This window comes from Schistocerca gregaria, chromosome 3, assembly GCF_023897955.1.
Source record: "Schistocerca gregaria isolate iqSchGreg1 chromosome 3, iqSchGreg1.2, whole genome shotgun sequence".
Lineage (NCBI taxonomy): Eukaryota > Metazoa > Arthropoda > Insecta > Orthoptera > Acrididae > Schistocerca > Schistocerca gregaria.
In genome coordinates, this window is record NC_064922.1 from 852,515,875 (window position 1) to 852,538,286 (window position 22,412).

The window sequence follows — 22,412 nt, forward strand, 5'->3', positions numbered from 1 at the left end:
GGTGTGATTCTCCTCCAGTCAAGATGTACACACAAAGTTAAAAAAAATACATAAGCTCTTATTAATCGACATATCCATATCACATGATAAACGCGAATTTGTAGAGAATGAGTGAGTTACAGACAATTAGTGGAATTGGAAACAGGCTGTACTTTTCATTAATGAGCTTATGGAATATTTTATGAATTTATTCTTCTGGGACGAAGGAAATAGGTGTATTGGTTAAGGAAGGGGAGGAGGATAGTAGTAAGATGCACAAGAATGTGTATTAACATATTGCTCTCTGATGGATGGAAGGAAGGAAGGAGGGAAGGGAAGGAAAGGAAAGGAAAGGAAAGGAAAGGAAAGGAAAGGAAAGAAATAAAAGGAAGGAAGGGCAAGAAAACATTAATTAAAAGATAATATGGAGATAAGAATAGGGTGAACAGAGCTGTAGGACAATAAGTGAATATAAATTGTACTGTGGAGGAATAAATTTCCATTGTTTTTTGAAAAAGTTGTTATTTTAAAGACTGTAATATTCAAAGAAGTATAATAATAGTTCTTGCAGAACAGTTGCAAACATATGACACATGTTAAGTGTTGTCGTGACCTGCTTAGAGACTAATTTTATTGAATTAATATCTGTGGCATAGCCGTTTTCTATTGGATTATTGTCGGCGTGGTACATAACATGTATTATTAATGATATCCAATGGTATTTGTTCTACTTCTCTCTCCTGACTCAGTTGTTGTGTGAAATGAAAGTCTGGTAGAATGGAAAATTCCATGACAATATATTTTCACATTGTAATACTACATGTTAGAAGCAACTCAGATTTTTTGCCCCTCATCTTTTTTGTACTATTCTTGTAAGAGTCACTCGCAGCAATTATAATTGAAGCACCCTACTCTGGTATTAGAATGTGATACAGATATTTATCAGAGAGGACAGTTTTGTTTCAATAGCATGTTGGATCTGCTCTTTGGTATGCATGCTGTTGTGACTGAATTTTCACTGTGTCATTCAGAAGTGCAGCACTTTTTTAGAAACTGTTTTTTGTTTCTTCTTCTTAAAGCTGTTATTCCACATTGGAAAAATGTCAAGGAAATTAGTAGTGCAAGATTAGATTTAGCAGTTTTTTTTACGGTTGTTTTGCTCATGAATTTTTTTGCATCAGTCACATCGTTGTACCATAATGTCTTGATCAGAATTTTTCTACAAATTTTATTTTAAGCTAAAGTTTGAAAATGTATGTCCTGTCTGAGTGTCCATATGGATGCACAATGATTCACAAAGGAAAAATGTGTAACATAACATCATTAAAAGTTCAAATAGACTTTTTACTGCATTCTGCTTTTTTGTAGTTTCTGAATCTGCAAGTGACATTATAATGGAAGGTAGCTAAAGAAATTTGGCTTGCGGTTAGCTTCCAGTTATGTTAAGGAATGTTTTGAACATGAAATGAAACTCTTTCAGGATTTCTCTTCAAAATAACATGTATGATATGTGCAGTGTTTGATTTTTGTGCAATAAATTATTGAAACTGTTTCCGGACTTTATATATACCCTGTATATAATTTGCATTTGCAGGTTTTCTTATGTCGTATGCATTGCTTTGTTATGCTCCAGCATATATATAGTCATATTGTCAGTGTAACTTTTAAATTCAATATTGGGTTCTCCTTAGAAACTGATTGTGAATTGTTAGAAGTGAGCCACTCATAAGTGGCTGCAAACAACAGGTACCAGAAATGGTAAAAATTAGGCTTATTTTCTGCTATAAACTGTTCCATTCTGGAAAGGAATTGTACTTCATAAAATTTTCAGTTACTCCTGCAAATTTAATGTGAATAGCTGTTTAAGCTGAAAGTCTTGTTAGAAAATATTAAGCATTTGTGGCTGTAATAATGACCAGCTTAAACATTGTGAAGAAAATATGCTATATGTAAATTGATGATTTAGCTATGTTTAAAGTAATTTTGGACAGTTTGAAAATCGAACTGGATATTTCGGACTGGGGTGGAGGAGGAGGAGGGGGTTACAGAAGAGGAGCGAGTTTATATGTTCTGTTCGTTTCTTTGCATGACAAGATTATACAATGGTCTAATACAAACACAGGTTATGGAGAATGCTCTTCTGGAGAAGGGGGGTAGGAAATTTTAAATGAGATGAGAAAGAATAGTAGATGCAGTTGCGGCAGAGTTACGTTGGAAAGAGAGTTTAGTTCATGCCATCCACTAATTTTAAGAATGCAGGTTGCAGGATATGTAGGTATTGTCCCATATGCTTTAATTGTAATAGCTTAAATAAGCCCTGCCCTTATATGAATTTTTAAGTAAGAGAAGATGGCAGTTTTGTTTGATTATCCGTATTTCACATTAACATTGCATTGAAATCAAGATGGAATGCAACTGTGGCTTGTTCATAATTCTGTTGTGGAGCTTTTCATATATTTAGCAAACCACTTATAATTTTCATTGCATGTCTCACGTGTTGATATTATTTATGAGTGACGTTGTTGCTGGATAATTGTATATTAGAATTCGTTTCAGATCCAACGGCCATTTGACATGTTGAAATCCTCATTTGTTTTGTAGGTCTTGGACAGAACGCTCAGTCTTCAATTATCATACATATTTCAATAACATTCTGAAGTCATTCCTTCCAGTTGTTTTCATATTTGGATTTATTGTATCAGCATCTTGCATCTTTTGAAAATGAACCTTTCACAATACAAATTTAGCTGTAACACTGCTGAAATAATATCAGGCATTGACTTGGCTTGGGCAAATGTTCCAGTGGTGGCTTTCACAAATGATTTTGTTTGTGAGTTAGTTCTAACATTCTTGTTGTGTGTCTATTCCCGTCATGGTGACATGTTCAGAGTCTTGTAGATATTCTGTTTATATCCATCTATATTTGTTGTGCTAGCTGCCACTGTTTTTCAAAACATATTCAACAGTTAAGTCACTAAGTAGTTTCATTATAATACATTCAAAGTAATAGCAAATTATATGACAATAGATTTAATCTAGTTTAGGTCTAAGGTGGTGTAAGCTGTGCCTGTGCTAATACTGTTCTGTTGTGGTTCCAGGTGGGAAGACACCTGATCTTGGCTCTCGAACATATACGGAGATCATGAAAGAACAGTTATTGCGTGGTGAGGAGACTGAGGTTTGTAAAATCTTACTCATTTCTAATGGCTTGTGGTCTGATAGTCACCCGTTGCCATGTCTTGATGGTTCCATGAAATAATTTCAAAATTGAAATAAGTTTGGCAATGTTAAGCCACATTGAAGCAGAATTTCCTTGGTAAGGCATACTGGCGACTGTGATTATTATGTGTATCAGGTATTGTTAAATGGCTTTGCTTGAATGTAAATCCTAGCCAGAAGCTTCACTTTCAGGAAGAATATCCAAAATGTATGCAATACTAATCAAAATACAGATAATCAAAATAGTAAAGATAACCACTGATCATATAGTTGAGTGATGGACAAGCACATAAAGAGGACTAAACATATTGCATTCACATCAGCATGCATGGCTTCATTGTCCTGGAAAACAGTACCGTCACTCTTCTTTAGCCTGTGTAAGATTGTGGTACTTTTGAGTGCTGTAACACTTATTCATCAGTATTATATTCATCGTTAAATATTAGGTTGATGCGTAAGTTCATACCATTTTTGTTTTTCATGTTGATATTATGGTTGATATGGGTTAATTTACTGGTTGTCATTTTTTATTTGTAGTTCACTGGCGCTATTTGAGTTCACATAATGTGATTTTGTCATTTGAAGATACTGAGTGGAGTAGTGAACCCTATAAAATGGATTGCCAATTGGAGAAATCTGAACATTTCCTCTGTTTGAGTTTGATAGAGGAGTGACAGCAGCTGAAGCAGCCAGAAACATTTGCACCATCTATGCAGATAGTGTCTCCAGACAGAGCATGACAAGAAAATGGTGGTCTCTTTTTGAGGAGAATCGTTTTGACATTAGTGATTCTCCGTGTTCAGTAAGACCTTCGGGTTTGATGGAGATCATTTACATCTACACATTAATCCACATCAGTGTACTTGAGACCTGGCAGATGTGATAAACTGTTCAACCATCGTGCAACATTTGCATGCAGTGTAGGAGGTACAAAAAGTGAATGTACGGGCACCGCATGCTATAAGCCAGAACCACAATACCTCTACTGGCTCGTGAACAACACTGATCATTTATACATTAATGGTAACAAGAAATGGTGTCATCATACTAACATAAGGAAAAGAAAGGAATGGTTGAGTCCAGACAAAGCAGAAACTCCCTGCACAAAGACCTGCGCGCATCCACAAAAGGTACTGTTATGCATCTGGTTGAACAGCAACATTGTGGTGTACTACAAACTGGTGTCCTGTCGTGTAATCATCACTGCTGACATTTATTGGCAACAACTGAGATGTCTTGTAGACCAAGTCCAGGAACAATGACCAAGAAGACAGTGTAAAGTAATGCTACTCCATGATAGCACCCACCAGAATTCTGCTACGCTCACAACAAACACTGTACGGAATTTGGGTTGGGAAGTCATTCTGCCCCCGCCTTATCTGATTATGTACTCTCAGATTTTACCCTTTATGCGCTCTATCAAACAGCTTCAAGGAACTTCCTTTCTGGATGAGTTTTTCGTCCTCAAAACCTCATGATTTCTACAGTCGCAGAATCAAAAAGTTACCCCCCGCATAGGCAGACTTGTAAATAGTGAAGGCGAATATATTATTGATGATGACAGTCTGTTACGTGTGACAGTTGTGATTATTAAATTTATAGAATAATGCTATGAACTTGTGCACCAAATTAATGGTTTCATAATAAGACATTCGAAATAACAGTAAGTTATAAAAAATAGATTTAATTTAGTGGTTTCCTCAGTGGGCATGCTGACATCTGTTAGTATCATGGTATCAGCTGTTCGTTAAATGGTTGTGCTGGAGTTTTCATTGTAGCCCGGAAACTTAACGTTCTGGAAGAATTAGTGCTGTGCAACGGTTGGCAACTGGCAGACTCCTGTCCAGATATGGGCTGAAGAAAATTGAAAACTGGACCCCCAAAAAATATTTTCTAACTTTAATTTTTCATCAAATTTTAATTCAAGAGACAATTCTCTTACTTTGTGCATGCCAGCAAATTCTTTCACAGTGTTAAAATCACAACTGAATTGCAAGTGCAAGAACCTTTTATAATGGACTCTTAAATCTGTCCTATGCTAACATAATGTCTTATGTTCTGCAACTATGCTTGCAGACAGTCTGACAGTCATATTTTGGCTAAGGATTGGAGCAGGGACCCCGACATTAAAATAAGGTAAAAAAATAAATTAACTAACTTAGTTTTAGTGTGTGTCTGTGGACACACATTTGATTATCTTGATTTGATGCTCTCAGAGACTAGGGTTACGTTTGTTTATTTTTTACTTTATTTTAACATCAGCAGTGCTGAAATTTTACAGAGAAAACTGCTCTGCTCTTCACCAGTTGTTTTCGAACCTTAGTTGACAAAATTGTTTGTTGGTACATGGGTGGTGGTAGGACGGCTGCCAGGAGAGGTGGAGGTGGGCTGGCATTTGTCGTCATGATCACATGCGAAGTGAGTGTTTGTCCATTTTTGTTGTTTATTGGCATGTGGTAATATTGTTTTGTGCGTCTTAAATAGTGTAAAACTGTCGGTGAAAATATAAATTGCACTAACGTCAGTTTTTGTGTTATTTTTGGACATTGATGAAGTATTTAAAGATGAATTACTAATACCATTGCTATTGAAAGGCAAGACTCGTGGAGAAGATATTGATGAACTTGTGGCAAAAACAGACAGTAGTTACGATGGAATGGTTTCCCTTTTAACTTGCAGGGCTCTTATGATGATAGGCAAAGAAAAAGGCTCGGTAAAGAGAATCAAGGACAAGACTGCTGGGTTCAGGCAGTTCAAAGAGTTTGTCAGACTGTGTGTCAGCATATTCTGATTGACTGCAGCACAACAGTGTTAGCTAGCTAAGTGAAGAAAAAGTAACAGCACAATCCTGGCAAATAAAACAAGTAATATCATTTTTGGAGAACTTGGGTACACAGGAAGGAAGGGAATACATGGAAATACTAACAGATGCATGCAGTATACTAGCTGTGGCTTTGTTGAAAGACATTCTGAAAATTTAACCTCACTTGACACTGAATATAACAAAAATGTGAAGTGAATGTGTGGTTCAGTGCAAAGTGTTTCTGCTTTCCATTACAGGCTGTGGATATCTTTCGAAAACATTTGAAATCAAGAATTTGTTTTTCAACAGTACTTGAATATAAAAAAGAATTTGAAAGTCGACATTGCAGTGTCTTTGTTTTATGGCAAATCTTGGGAAGGAATTTTCAGAAAGATTCCAAGACTTTACATAAACAGGGATGTTTACAGTTCTTCAAATTCCTTTATGGCGTTTCTCCAGTGGCAGAATGGACTAATGTGGCTGCAAGTTGCCCAGTCTTCCAAAGTCTTCATTTCAAATAAAGATTGAATTCCAAGAATATATTTCCTTGTAAATGTACTAAACTAGATCCACCGAAGTATTTTGGGGTAAACATCTTCCACAAAATTACTCATATGCAAAATTTGTCTGTTTACGTGCCTATTTTGTTAGCTCCATGTACATGTGTGATTCAACTTTTTTAAACATAAATTACTTGAGAAATAAAAATTGTGCAAGGTTAACGGATGCTCACCTTCAAGACACCCTTTGCATAAGTTGTTCCTTGACTGGACTGTAAAAATTGGCTAAAGACCGCAAATGTAATTTCCACTATTAATTTCTAACCTGTCTAGCTTATATTATTTTTAAGAGTAAAATTAAAAGCTCATTTGTACCTATAATATGATTTTATATAAATAAGCCACATCTTTTTGAAAAATGAAATTTGAATTTTTATTTTTTCTCTGGGCCACGATAAAATTTTACAAAAGCATCCACAACTCGCTAAATTTTACTTGTGTTGTTAGAGGTGATGGCTGAGGGCCTGGGAGATAGTCAGTAGGGGAAAGGCAAAGGTCCAGACAGAAAGGATAGTATGTGATGGCCTTTCATTCAGAGGGAGAGCTGAGTGGTCATAACCACATAATAGTTTGTATATAGGAGATACGAGATGCTGTATCACTCAGAACTGCTTCCCATCAAAGTCTTATCCTATCACAGCATGTATGTTTTAAAAATTTTTCTTAGAGTCACAAGATGATCCACAGATATGTAGTGAGAATAAATTTTATGTTTTCAGCTGCGTAAGAAACTTGTCGAGAAGTCAAAAGAGGGCACACTTAAAGCAGTGACAAATGGAGAGGTAGCGAAAGCAGCAGTGAAACGAAGAGGACGCTGGGACCAGACTGGAGGTGAGGAGGCTGTCCCTGTAAAGAAGAAGCCAACAGCTCCAGTCGTCACAGCTAGTGCACAGCAGCCAAGCTCAACCTGGGACAAGGAGGATGTAAGCCATTCACATTTTTATACCTTTTCTGCTAGTAAATTTGTCTCAAGTGATCTTGTCATTGACAAGATGATATATCCTAGTCTTCCTCCCTGCAGTTGAAAATCATTAGTGCTCTTCTCTCGCACAGTAGGAATGTTTGTTGAAACATTATACTATTTGAATATTTCTACCTCCTGCTATCTATTGACATTTCAACTTAAAAGGGGAGTGAATGTCTTCATACGTTGTTCCATATTGTAATTTATAATTAGTTCATAGTTCGGCTGAAAGCAAGGGGAAACTACAGCCGTAATTTTCCGAGGGCATGCAGCTTTACTGTATGATTAAATGATGATGGTGTCCTCTTAGGTAAAATATTCTGGAGGTAAAATAGTCCCCCATTCGGATCTCCGGGCGGGGACTACTCAAGAGGACGTCATTATCAGGAGAAAGAAAACTGGCATTCTACAGATCGGAGCGTGGAATGTCAGATCCCTTAATCGGGCAGGTAGGTTAGAAAATTTAAAAAGGGAAATGGATAGGTTAAAGTTAGATATAGTGGGAATTAGTGAAGTTCGGTGGCAGGAGGAACAAGACTTCTGGTCAGGTGACTACAGGGTTATAAAAACAAAATCAAATAGGGGTAATGCAGGAGTAGGTTTAGTAATGAATAGGAGACTAGGAATGCGGGTAAGCTACTACAAACAGCATAGTGAATGCATTATTGTGGCCAAGATAGACACAAAGCCCACACCTGCTACAGTAGTACAAGTTTATATGCCAACTAGCTCTGCAAATGATCAAGAAATTGAGGAAATGTATGATCAGATAAAAGAAATTATTCAGGTAGTGAAGGGAGACGAAAATTTAATAGTCATGGGTGACTGGAATTCGTCAGTAGGAAAAGGGAGAGAAGGAAACATGGTAGGTGAATATGGATTGGGAGGAAGAAATGGCAGAGGAATCTGTCTGGTAGAATTTTGCACAGAGCATAACTTAATCATAGCTAATACTTGGTTCAAGAATCATAAAAGAAGGTTGTATACATGGAAGAATCCTGGAGATACTAAAAGGTATCAGATAGATTATATAATGGTAAGACAGATTTAGGAATCAAGTTTTAAATTGTAAGACATTTCCAGGGGCAGATGTGCACTCTGACTACAATCTATTGGTTATGAACTGTTGAGTAAAACTGAAGAAACTACAAAAAGGTGCTAATTCAAGGAGATGGGACCTGGATAAACTGACTAAACCAGAGGTTGTAGAGAGTTTCAGGGAGAGCATAAGGGAACAATTGACAGGAATGGAGGAAAGAAATACAGTAGAATAAGAATGGGTATCTCTGAGGGATGAAGTAGTGAAGGCAGCAGAGGATAAAGAAGGTAAAAACACGAGGGCTAATAGAAATCCTTGGGTAACAGAAGAGATATTGAATTTAATTGATGAAAGGAGAAAATATAAAAATGCAGTAAATGAAGCAGGCAAAAAGGAATACAAACGTCTCAAAAATGAGATCGACAGGAAGTGCAAAATGGCTAAGCAGGGATGGCTAGATGACAAATGTAAGGATGTAGAGGCTTGTCTCACTAGGGGTAAGATACATACTGCGTACAGGAAAATTAAAGAGACCTTTGGAGAAAAGAGAGTCACTTGTATGAATATCAAGAGCTCAGATGGAAACCCAGTTCTAAGCAAAGAAGGGAAGGTGGAAAGGTGGAAGGAGTATATAGAGGGTTTATACAAGGGTGATTTACTTGAGGACAGTATTATGGAAATGGAAGAGGATGTAGATGAAGACGAAATGGGAGATACAATACTGCCTAAGAGTTTGACAGAGCAATGAAAGACCTGAGTCAAAACAAGGCCCCGGGAGTAGACAGCATTCCATTAGAACTACTGACAGCCTTGGGAGAGCCAGTCCTGACAAAACTCTACCATATGGTGAGCAAGATATATGAGACAGGCGAAATACCCTCAGACTTAAAGTCACAGCTGCAAAATACTAACGTGAATTATTTACAGGCGAATGGAAAAACTGGTAGAAGCGGACCTTGGGGAAGATCAGTTTGGATTCCGTAGAAATGTTGGAACACGTGAGGCAATACTAACCTTAAGACTTATCTTAGAAGATAGATTAAGAAAAGGCAAACCTACATTTCTAGCATTTGTAGACTTGGAGAAAGCTTAACTGGAATACTCTCTTTCAAATTCTGAAGGTGGCAGGGATGAAATACAGGGAGTGTAAGGCTCTTTACAATTCGTACAGAAACCAGATGACAGTTATGAGGCGAGGTGCATGAAAGGGAAGCAGTGGTTGGGAAGGGAGTGAGTCAGGGTTGTAGCCTCTCCCCGATGTTATTCAATCTGTATACACTTAAAGTAGTAAAGGAGTTTTGCTATTTAGGGAGTAAAATAACTGATGATGGTTGAAGTAGAGAGGATATAAAATGTAGACTGTATAACATTTCAGCTCCTCAACACCAAATTAAAACGTTCCACTTCAATTTGTTTGCACTTATAGCGATCCCAGTTTCCTCAACCAAATTAAAACGTTGCATTAGGAGGTGTCTGCTTCGTGCAAAAGGTCTTGAGTTCATATTGACGACAACAAGTAATTCTTCGTTACAGACGTTTATTTTCAAACAGAACTGACAGACTTCACAGACTTAACAGCCGACTCTCAGAGCTAACCGCACTGCATATCCGAACTGGCAACTGACAACTCCTAGGTGTATTAATATCTTTCCAAACAATGAGAGTCTTTGACAATGTTTTGTTTACAATACGATAGCAATTCACGACTTAAAACTAAATTAGACATTACAGAATTTTAGTACAGATTAAAGTAAGTAAAAGGATCAGTACATATAAATTCTTACAAGCATAATTTCCAAATAGATTTTATAACATTTTTCTACCAGCTTCTGGATAACCTTCACCAGATTTGTACCGATGTTTCCAGAAATATCTTGACATTTGATTCTGGATGTTTCTTGAGTGATTTAGAACAACTATTTATATGTAAAATGATTTAAATCGTGTTTCAAAACGTAAATAAATCTTTTTAGCAATATTTCTTGATACAAATCGTCTTTCGAAATTAGGTTATGAAACAGTTTTCACAATTTTTCGTATTTTTGCGATCATAATATAGAATTTCTCCATAGAAAGTTCCAGAAGTGTGCATTAAACGTTCATTTACAGACTTTCTCTTTAGCTGGTGAGTTTTTAAAAGTATCTTATCCACATTATACGAAATAATTTAGCTCAAAACTGATAATTTATACAATTAATCAGAGCTACAGCAAACAGTGAGTCTTTCTTTTACAAAATGAAATATAATTACAAAATTGAATGAAAATAGGTTACTAACACTAATATATATTTACATTAATTCTATTTTTGTTCTTTCTGTGCAAAATGTCCTAATATTGACATAGCACAATATTTAAACATCACCAAAGTTTCCCTTTACATTTTGCATATCTGTATCGACATCCCCTAAAAGTCTACAGTATCGAATACTTCAATATGTCCCAATATGTCCTGTAATGTTACAACTGGCAATGGCAAGGAAATCGTTTCTGAAGAAGAGAAATTTGTTAACATAGAGTATAGATTTAACTGTCAGGAAGTCGTTTCTGAAAGTATTTGTATGGAGTGTAGCCATGTATGGATGTGAAACATGGATGATAAATAGTTTGGACAAGAAGAGAATAGAAGCTTTTGAAATGTGGTGCTACAGAAGAATGCTGAAGATTAGATGGGTAGATCACATAACTAATGAGGAGGTATTGAATAGAATTGGGGAGAAGAGGAGTTTGTGGCAGAACTTGACAAAAAGAAGGGACCGGTTGGTAGGACATGTTTTGAGTCATCAAGGGATCACAAATTTAGCATTGGAGGGTAAATATCGTAGAGGGAGACCAAGAGATGAATACACTAAGCAGATTCCGAAGGATGTAGGTTGTAGTAAGTACTGGGAGATGAAGAAGCTTGCACAGGATAGAGTAGCATGGAGAGCTGCATCAAACCAGTCTCAGGACTGAAGACTACAACAACATAACAACAACAACAGTTCGGCACTTAATAATGCCATATATATTACACTGCAGCACAGTCTGCTGATAACATTAACTGTCAAAAGTGGTGTTACAGAAATAAATTTCCATGTTATGCATATGGATTGAGCAGAATCATCCCTCCATATTATATTTTCCAGCTTTGGGAAAACTGCCCTCCCTATCACTACCGTATTCCACTCTTCAATTGATGGTTAACAGATATCTTTTCAGAAGCAACTTGGTTACTTCAGCGTGACTTGCATGCTCTGTATGAAACAGAATAGCTGAGCTGCTGTATTATCCTGCAGTGGCTATCCCTCTTGTCAACGGCATCAAGAGCAAGCAAGAAGTTCATACCATTCTAGCACAACATATTATTACAATTTTAAATTAGTTAGCAAATGTTACTTTCTTGGGTGCTCAAGTGTTTGAAGAGGCTTAAAAATTTTGCACTAATTTTTATATTGTTGTAATCAAACCTCTTGTCTCTTTGCAGTATTTGGAGTTATAATGTAATCTGAGAGCCTGTTAATGGTGACCTGAGCTAATGTAACTGTTGTTTAGATTTTATTGGTTAGGTATAAGTGTTGGGGGTTCTTCCACTATCCCAAGAACATTTGAAATAGCAACATGTCCGTCTTCTGGTCCCAGCTCTCATCTGTTTGGTGCAGACTTGTATAGTAAAGACTTTTGATTACAGTTGTGTCATCCCTTTTAGGACAGAGGAGAGGCATTTCTAGAATGAAAGGGTGGTCATAGCTAAATACTGTAGTTTTTGAAAACAAGTCAGGTTGGAGAAGGAAGAGGAAAAAGGATAGATGTGAATGCTGGTACTAGTATGTCTTAGGAGGGAAAGTTTTTGGGACAGTATTTTAATATAAAAACATGTACTTCACATGCATGATTTTCTTTCCTCCAGAAGAATGATAAAGACACAGTATCACTGAAATATGTAAAAGCTGTCTGTTACAGCAAATCACTTCACCAACTCTTTCTGGCCTGTTTCTTCATGGCGAAGCACAGCCACAAACAGCAGTGTTTACTGTCTATGAACAGCTTGACACTCTCTGGGTTGCTCTTCACTGACATCCTTACAGACATAATTCAATTCCATGTCACATAACCCTTATTGGGTTGGCTGAAGAAGAAGAAGAAGAAGAAGAAAGATTTTATCATTCAACTCAAAGAGCTTAGTTCTTGGATTGTGCTGTGTCTAGTGCAGTCTTTTCTTGTATATGTGTTAACGCATAAAAATTCGTCATCTGAGTTCGCTTTTGTCTCCAGCGTTTTTAATCAGTGTTTCAGTATCAGATGAATTGTGGCTGTTGCAGTCATTCTGGAAAATAAAAATTTAAAATTCTTTTACAGAGTCATCCTAGAGTTCTAATTGTTCCATACCATCACGAAAAGGTTTTTTTTTTCCAATAATCTTAGTGTGATCCTGTATAACACTGCATTAAGATTTTTAAACTATTTTACTTCTTGTAATGACATCATATTGATGTTATATCTTTTCCATAAGTGGGCAAATGAGTCTTGGAGTCCCCTCAGTTTTCTTTTTTGTCTCCACCTTTTCCTCAGGGAGAATATAAAAAACTGTCTAATTGGAGTAGAGTATTTCGTTCTATTGAGGGAAATTATGGTAACTTAAAGTTGTTCCAGCTGTGCCCCAAGTGATGCGAGCAGTCTCAACTTGCCCTCTGAGCAAGCTCAGGTGCACATTCACACCTAATTCTGTCACATGTGCACAACCTTTGTTACTGATATTGCGATACATTTAAGTAACTTAAATATGAAATTTCAGGGAAGGGATCTAGTGTTATTATTGACTTTTGTGACAAAGTTATGCATAAGTGGACAAATTGCATGTATTTGAAAGGCAGACTGTTACAGTATATTTACTTCCTACCTGACCCCCCACCATGGATTATCTTCCAGTTTTGAAATCCTACAAACGGATTTCTGGGGAGGCCAACCACAGTGTAGAGACATTGAGAATAACAATAAGAAACACTCAACATAAAAATTACAACAATTAAAAAAGTAAAGAATGGTGAGCTGTTTCCAAAATCCTCATAGCTGTATGAAGGTGCTTTGTTAACAGCTACTGGTTTCATGACAGCAGACACACATCTTCAGGGTTATCTGCCAAGAATACAGACACGTGTGTGGAATTTTTTGAAACAGTAGAAATTCAGACTGTAGATAGTGTTGCATTCACCAAAAAATCAATAACAGGTACTCAGTGGTTATATGTCCATAATGTAAATGGATAGTTATGGAGTCCCAGCATTTGGGAAGTTATCCACATTAGAAGTCGAACCACATTTGTGGATTGTCATAATAAAATTGAGTACACCAGAAAGATGCTTGTCAAAATGTACAAAGCATGACTGCTGAATGAGAGAGGCAGAGAAGAAAAAGTGGGGAAAAACAAATAGTGAGACACTAATGTGCATGGGGATAAAACATGTAAGAAGTAACTAACATCTAGGGAAATTACTATAAGTACACTGGAAATGTAATAAAAAAATAGTACTTTAGTATGGGACTGAAATATTGAGAATGGGAATAGACTGGAAATAGCTTGCAAGAGAACATTCCGAAGGGTATATTACAGGATTTGATAAGACACCAGCTGTATAGAACTGAAGTAAGTAAAACATAAAATCGTGTGCGATTCTCGTACTTCCACCGTATTGCTATTAGGCCTATGGGGTGTAAGCAGCTTGTGGAAGCTAATAATACACCAGAAGGTGAAGCACCACAGTGCCAAAGAGGGTGTTATGATTTTCTCATTGCAGCTGTTAGTGTGTGTATTTTTTCCTCTTTGGAACAGTGGCCTTCCACCTCCCAGGGTATTGCTAGCATTAATGGGCTGCTTACACATAAGCCTGTTAGCTGTGCGGCAGAAGTATGTACATCACACGATTTTTAAAGTTTTGGTTACATCTTGTTATGTAGCTGGCATCTACTGAATCCTGTAAAATATTGTACATGATGTTTTCAGGTTTTTTCCATTCACAATGTTTCAGTTCCCTAATATAGCATTATTTTTTATGATGTTTCCCATGTACTTATAGTACTCTTCCTAGATGTTAGTTTGTTGTTATGCATTTTATCCCAGGACATTAGCGTCCCATACATTATTTGCTTCTCCCCAGTTTTTGCTAGGCCTGGCACATTCAGCAGTCATGCATTGTACATTTTGACAAGTATCTTTCTGGTGTACTCAATTTTATTATGACAACCCACCAATGTCGTTTGACTCTTTTAACTTGGATAACTTCCTGATTCCTGGGACTCCATAATTGCCCATCTCCGTTATTAAAATGTAGCATTGTGAGTAATTGGTATTGTTTGGACTTGAATGCCAACACTATCTATTATTCTGCATTTCTACTGTTTCAAAAAAACTTTCACAAAGTGATTTTTATTCTTGGCAGATAAACCTGTAGAAGCGTCTATACAGACGCGAAATCGGTAGCTGCAAATAAAGCATGTTCGTACAGCTACGTTGATTTTGGAGACACCTCGTTACTCTCGACTTCTTTAATTGTTATAACTTTTATTATAATTTGAATGATTGTTGAATGTTCAGTGTGTCCTATTATTATTTACATTCTCCAAAATTACTTTCAGGCGCACATTTCATGAGTCATCAACATAACATTGTGAAACTTCTCGGAGTTTTTGACACGTGTGTAGCTAGTAAGTAATTTAAAATTGTTCAGTACTCTTGTTTCCTTTTGCGTCAGATACTGTATCTTTGGAAATGCAATTAGAAGTGACTGATTTACAAAACTACTCTCTATGAAGACAAGTATTAAAGCAGCACAGAATTGTTATAATGGCACGGTGATGTACATGTCAAAGAGTTTTTGAAGCTACCCCACTTTCCGCAGTGCTGCCCAACGAGGCACTCTGCATCTTGTGGAAGTATTTCATCACTCATGAGTAAAAATAAATGTCACAGTCTGCAAATTTAATCAGGTGTTAGTATTTTTACCTGGGTTGAATTTTTCTTGTAGAATTGTCCCCTTAACTGCATTTGTTTAATCAATGTTAACTGACTCGCCATTATTGTGTGCAAAGCATTTACTGCCAATGCACAAGCTGTTTTCAGCCTCTGCTCAGAGGCATCCAGTCACCCATGCATAGGTACTTCTTCTACATCTACATCTACTATCTACATCCGTACTCCGCAAGCCACCTGACGGTGTGTGGCGGACTTGAACTGGATCACCCTGACTCTAGGCATTTTCTCATGCAGAGCTGTTTTTTAACCTTCAAGCTTAGAAGTAGCACAACATCTTTTTGTCCTCAATGATGTTAAGTATGATACAAATGTCATGTTCTGTATTTCCATGGAAAGTGTATCGTTTATGCTTCTGTGTGTCTTCATGTTGTAAGAGTATCATGTAGACTTATGGTTACAAAGTAGGAAATATTATGTAAGTCAACTTTAGTAATGTTTCTTTTTTCCTGGCAAGGCGACCCCAGCTTCAACAAGATGGGACGAGACTCCTGGTCATGCAAAGGGTAGTGAAACCCCAGGAGCAACACCTGGGCAGAGTACACGGATGTGGGACGCAACACCGGGACATGCGACACCCGGCCGGGAAACGCCACAGCATGACAAGGGAATCTCGAGCTCACGGCGCAACCGTTGGGATGAGACTCCAAAGACAGAAAGAGGTAAATCATGCATTTTTTTAAATTCTAAAGTAGTTTTTGCCATGTGTCTTCTCTGCCTTAAATGTTTAAAGTTCATTTAATTTACTCATTTGGTAAAGTGGTCATTGAAATACGTACAAATTTTCTGTTTTCACGCTTCTCGTATTTATGAACTAGCAAAATTATTTTTGCTGTAGCTAAAAATAATGTTGTATAACTATCTATTGCAGAAACACCTGGACATGGTAGTGGGTGGGCAGAAACACCTCGCACTGATCGGACTGCCGGTGACCCTATCCAGGAGACCCCAACACCGTCTGCTAGCAAGAGGCGTAGCCGTTGGGATGAGACACCATCCAGCCAAATGACACCTGGCGCAATGACCCCACAGACTCCCGGCACGCCACACACACCACATGGGACTCCACACGGCACACCAGGGGCCACGCCATCACTGATGACTCCGTCTGGTGTTACACCAACTGGTCAGAAGGCCATGGCGATGGCCACCCCTACTCCAGGTTTGTGATGTTCAGATAAAAGTAATCTAGCACTCGAGGAATGATTTCTGTAAGAAACTTACAGGAGGTTTTATAGTTGTTACTGTTTGATAGTATAGTTTAATTAATGATTTTAATGATTCTCCATCACAATGTTGAATATTTGAAATTCTGTCTCAAAACATAGAAGTTGGCTGTTGGTTACAGCTTGTTGCACATTCTACTTTATCAGAACACTTCAAGGAGCTATACCAATTTAGTTCATTCTATAGCTTTGCTCCAGTCTTATTTCATGTTTTCTTCAGTTTTCTGTTCTTCACTTAGTGTTGCTGATATGTGTTCTCCAAAGTTATGCCAGTTTATTTATTGACACTTCAACATTACTGAGTAATTTTTTTTTCCTGTTGTATTCAGTGCGATATATTGATTACCTTTTTATGAACCTCTGTTAAATTTTGAATTGGGTTATTTCTTCTATATGCTCTTTCATTTTTACAGGGCACTTGGCGACGATGACTCCTGAACAGTTACAGGCATACCGCTGGGAACGTGAGATTGATGAAAGAAACAGACCGCTCTCTGATGATGAATTGGATGCAATGTTCCCACCAGGCTATAAAGTGTTACAACCTCCAGCAGGTCAGTGCACAAATATTTACAGTGAAATATTTCTGGGGTTGGGAGTTACACATAATCTTAAGACTATGAAATACACAGATACAACAAACAATGGAAAATCCAGGGTGGAATGTAACAACATTTACAGATAATACACAGATATAGATGTACCAATGATGTTCTGTTTCCTTCCTTATTCTAGTGCCAAAAATGAGGCTCCTCAATGATGTATTAGTTAGCATTTCAGACATACTAAACAATAATCATATCTATGTAGCAGGTGAAAATCCAGTATGAACTGTGTGTATCAGGATAGGTGTCCCCTCACTGACAGGCAGACAGATAACAAAGAGAGATAGCAGTTTGCTTGCACATGTAACCATATTTACGCAGTTATAAGAGGAGCAATTTTTCACAAAATTGTGAGTCAGAAAATATGGGATTGTCTTATATTCACAGATTAAACTAGTGCTGCTGAGGTCAACATTTTACATTGTTAAAAAGATTGATATAGGGGTTGTTTACATTTACAGACGAGGCTTTGACTATTGAGGTAAAGTGCAGATTTAATATGAAGAATTCAGAAGGTTACGTCAGGCAAACGATACTTGCTCTTGAACATGCTCAAGATTTTCTCAATACACTGAAGTGCTCAATACAGAGTTGAGATTGCTCAAACTGTTGCATGTCATTTGACTTGTGCAGTGCTAGTGCAATGGATACTCAAGAAACTATGAACTAGCCACAACTACAATGTATTAAATTTATTATTTCGCTTAAAATTTTTCAATTTTATGATACACAACAACATAGCACTAAATTCTATCATGTTATAAACTTGTATTTGAATAGGTTTGCAATAAAAGTTCTCATACATGTATGGAGACTGTAACAAACATTTATGGTTCGTGTAAGTGAAGGTAATACTGAAAGGTGAAAATGTTCTTCAATAAACATTACTTGATTCTGAACGCAAGCCAATATTTTATTTGGTTATGAAAGACTGTAATGATTTACCAAGTGGGTTGCAAATGAGAAATTCGGTCATTGTTCATGTATTAGAATACCGAGTAAAAACATTACCACTTTTAATCAGCTTCAAGACAAGCTGGTGACATTAATACAAAGCAAGAAAGAAAATTAACCCAGAGTTAAATGTCTAAAAAATAAAATAAATCATATTAAGTTGACCTTAATGATTATCATGAGAATGAGTTACCATGACAATACCACCATGTAGGTAGTACTAACAATGTCACTAGATCCGGGATGAGTGAAAGTTTGAGAATCGAACTGAATCATATTTGTTGTCTTTTATTCATATATTAATGGTGTTTTTTACATGTGCCGTCACACTGCAGAATATTTAATTCTGTGTTTCTCAGTTGCTCAAGCACAGCACTACAGAAGGGCTGGATGGGGGACAATGATAGCAGCCCTTAGAGGCGGGAGTGATGAGTGGGTGGCAGTAAATTTTGTCGTGCTGCCAGCCAAGGGAATCTACATCATGTTCTTTGGATTTTTATGAGTGTTCCCATGTTTTAACTACAGTTTGATTGAATCCATGTGATTTGACTTTAAAACAGTTCTGCAGGAGACAGTAAGAGTCTACACAGGGGCCAGTTGCATATGTAATATTTCCATGAGCAGTGTATTTGATTCTCCTCCTGAGATATGACAAGAACGAAAGAGTGTGTGTTGGATGATGTTTCTATGCAGCCATTGAGAGAGCGGCAGGCAGGCATTATGTTTGAAGCAAGAAATATTGTAACATTCTCATGTCAGTATGAAAGTGAAATCCAATATGTATTCGGCAAAAAACAGCTGTGTTCTCAGGTGCTACAGAAACCACCTCAGAAATTGCCACATTTTGGAGGGAACAGCCAAATATTGCTTGACAACAAAGATATAAATTTTACAGTTGTGCTAGTAGGATGACAGTGATGATTAAAAATGGTGATACCCCAGACATCAGGCTTATGGTTAGTAAGCAAAAAAGGTAGTGAAGATAATAATTAATGTAAGTCATTTCTTTATGTTTATTTCCCCTTGTATTATTAAAATGTAGGCAATTAATAATTTAGAACAGGTATAATGCTAATGTTTTGTGCAGATATTTTATATCGATAAAACCATTTATAATTTTAATAAGTCAGAATATGTGTTACAATTTTTTTTCAAGGACCCTCTTAAAAATGGGGGTTGTCTTGTTTTCAGGATTTTATTATTCTCGGATAAATTTGATGATTGTTTTTATTGCATCCTGAACTTTCCATTGTCGGAGATGTTCTGTTTAGTAGGTGGTGGTCAATCCTCATACATACTGCCTTTAGTAAACATTAAATTGCAGGTCAAAGTAGTTCAGAGTTTCCACAATTAATTTAAGGTGCCATTGATGTGTTTTAGTGGGTTTGTTCTTTTAGAAAGTCCTTGGGTAAAATACTGTCATATCAGACATTGTGTATGTTCTTTGTAGAATGTAGAAATTAATCCAACACTCAACAATAATTAAAGTGGTAATTAATGCTGTTTTAGGTTGATGGGCAGCCTTAATTTTATTTTCAACATTTTGTAGTTTATATTTTGATATTGCAAGTATGTTAAATTAATTTCCTTTATATTTTAAACCAGTCTCACATGTCAGTTTCAGATAATCCTGTCTCTTTGTATCACAGGGTATATTCCAATACGCACCCCAGCCCGTAAGTTGACAGCAACACCAACACCTATAGCTGGCACACCGGCTGGTTTCTTTATCCAGACAGAGGATAAGACTGCAAAATATATGGACAACCAGCCCAAAGGAAATCTGCCCTTTATGAAACCAGAAGATGCACAATATTTTGACAAGCTGCTGGTAATTTGGAATTTCTTAAAAATATATTGCAAATATTGGTTTCATTTGTTACATGTCTTAATTCCTCCAGCAAATTAGTCTATTCTTTGGTTTTAAAATCTTCCATTTTTTTGTGATTTCTTCCATTTGGCTACTAATTGAGAAGTAGATAATTTTTCTTTATTTAATTGTAGTTTCATGTGACATCAATTTTCTTATAGATCAAACATAGTACCCTTGTTAAGAATGCGAAAAGTTTTAAAAATAAATTATAATTCGGATCCAGCTACCATTAACTAATGTTATCAAATGAAAAGGAATTAATAGTAATGGTGATCGCAAAATAAAATATTTCCTCTAGAGAAATAGGTTCTAGTGTGTTATTAATAGCCCTTTTCAGTAATCCAGGTAACAGTATTCCTCCTTGCTAGTGGTCCAACTAGTAACACAACTGAGCTTTCACTTATTGCATTTTACATTCATTAGGTCTGGACTTAATTACATTCAAGCATAGTTTGTCTTTTTAATGATTGACAACCCCTTTCTCATCTCACAAATAACTGCTGGTTAACGCTCCAGCCATGGGTGATGCAGATGTGTCTTAAAACTCTTTTGGGATACTTTGGCGAGGCCCGTGATAATCAGCAGACTTAATTTCCATTATGTTAGCACATTGGACATCGCAGTTTTCCCTTCAAATATTTTCCTGTTGCTCTGGAACATGGAATGTTGATAGTTTTCTGTCTGAAACTGCAGGAGTCTTTATTTTACATGTTATCCGGTCTCACTCACATATACCTTCTCATTACAGCTGTATCTTATTTGTATTGTCAAGCTTTTGACTGGAACCTTTCTTTAAGACAAACAACACTCAGAATATGTATAAATAAGTTTATATTGCTTCATAGCATTGAATGCAGTTTTTCACATTTCCTGCATTATTTATATTGTCTGTTAAAATTCAAGTCTAAAGTAAATTTTTGGTTTTCTTGTTACATTCCAATATTTCTGTCCTTCCAACCATTTTAATTAACAAATAAAAATGCACCATGGTTCTGTACAGAAAAATCAGAAAAATGCCTACAGTTAGAGGGTTAATTTGTGGTAAAGCAGTGTACTTTCAACACCTCTTTTCAAACATTAATTTGGGGCTTTCCACTTTGTGTGCTTATAATTTGTAGTCATTTTACTGTCTTTGACAGACCCTCATATTTGTAACAATTACATTGTGTTCAGAATTAAATTTATCACAAAAGATGTTTGCAATAGACCTTATTTCCTCCTTAAGTTGCTCATCTAATTTATTATGGTGTCCCATCTCCTCCGATAGCATATGAAGAGTGGGCCTGCTTCTACATCCTGGTGCTAGTCATATTTGTTTGTTCACAGTGTAACGTCTCAAACTGACTGCCTTCTGGCCAGAGCTGGAGTCAATCATGTCTCTACATATAACATACATCTTTACACATGTTAGAAATGACTGAACATTCATCTGTTCCATACCTGTTTTCCCCCTCTAAAGTTTATCATACCAAACTAAACATTAATTACCCAATGTTGAATACTTTATTTTTTGTGATGTGTGTTAACTGTAACTTGTAAGATTTATTTACAGAGATGTCATCCCTATTGGTTAGGAATGTTGGCTTCATACATTTGCTCATAATGATTCACAGGTGGAAGTTGATGAGGAGACTCTGAGTCCTGAGGAGCAGAAGGAGAGAAAGATAATGAAGTTACTTCTGAAAATCAAAAATGGAACACCCCCTATGCGTAAAGCGGCTCTTCGCCAGATAACAGACAAAGCAAGAGAATTTGGTGCTGGTCCATTGTTTAACCAAATACTTCCTCTGTTGATGTCGCCTACACTTGAAGACCAGGAAAGACATTTGCTCGTGAAAGTTATTGACAGAATTCTTTACAAGTTAGATGATCTTGTGAGACCGTATGTGCACAAGGTATGTAACACATTTTATTGAGTGTGCAGTTTTACAATTCGTCATCAGATCTGCTAAATGTCTCTCTAATACATTATTATTGCTGAAGGAAATGACCAATTAAAAAAAATTGAAATAATACAACAAAGAAAGCTGGTGACTCAGTAGCTCAAGAGTCAGACTACAAATAAAAGATTTAGGGATTAAGTCCTCTGTCTGTTCAAGGAATTTATTTTCTGTCACTTATCACTTCTTTCATTTTTCTGGAAACAAATAGTTACAAGCAGTAACAGACATACCTGACTAATTTC

General features: G+C 36.6%; 1 protein-coding gene across 2 annotated transcripts in view; it reads left to right on the forward strand.

Moving 5' to 3' along the window:
• Positions 1-22,412, forward strand: part of LOC126354799 (splicing factor 3B subunit 1) — a 66,755-nt gene that overhangs the window by 20,422 nt on the left and 23,921 nt on the right. For both annotated transcript variants that reach the window (XM_050004712.1, XM_050004714.1), the window contains 7 exons: positions 3,078-3,157; positions 7,281-7,484; positions 16,027-16,231; positions 16,441-16,731; positions 17,209-17,349; positions 20,004-20,185; positions 21,841-22,122. In XM_050004712.1, the coding sequence (XP_049860669.1) occupies positions 3,078-3,157; positions 7,281-7,484; positions 16,027-16,231; positions 16,441-16,731; positions 17,209-17,349; positions 20,004-20,185; positions 21,841-22,122 (1,385 nt within the window). The remainder of the gene's footprint in view (positions 1-3,077; positions 3,158-7,280; positions 7,485-16,026; positions 16,232-16,440; positions 16,732-17,208; positions 17,350-20,003; positions 20,186-21,840; positions 22,123-22,412) is intronic.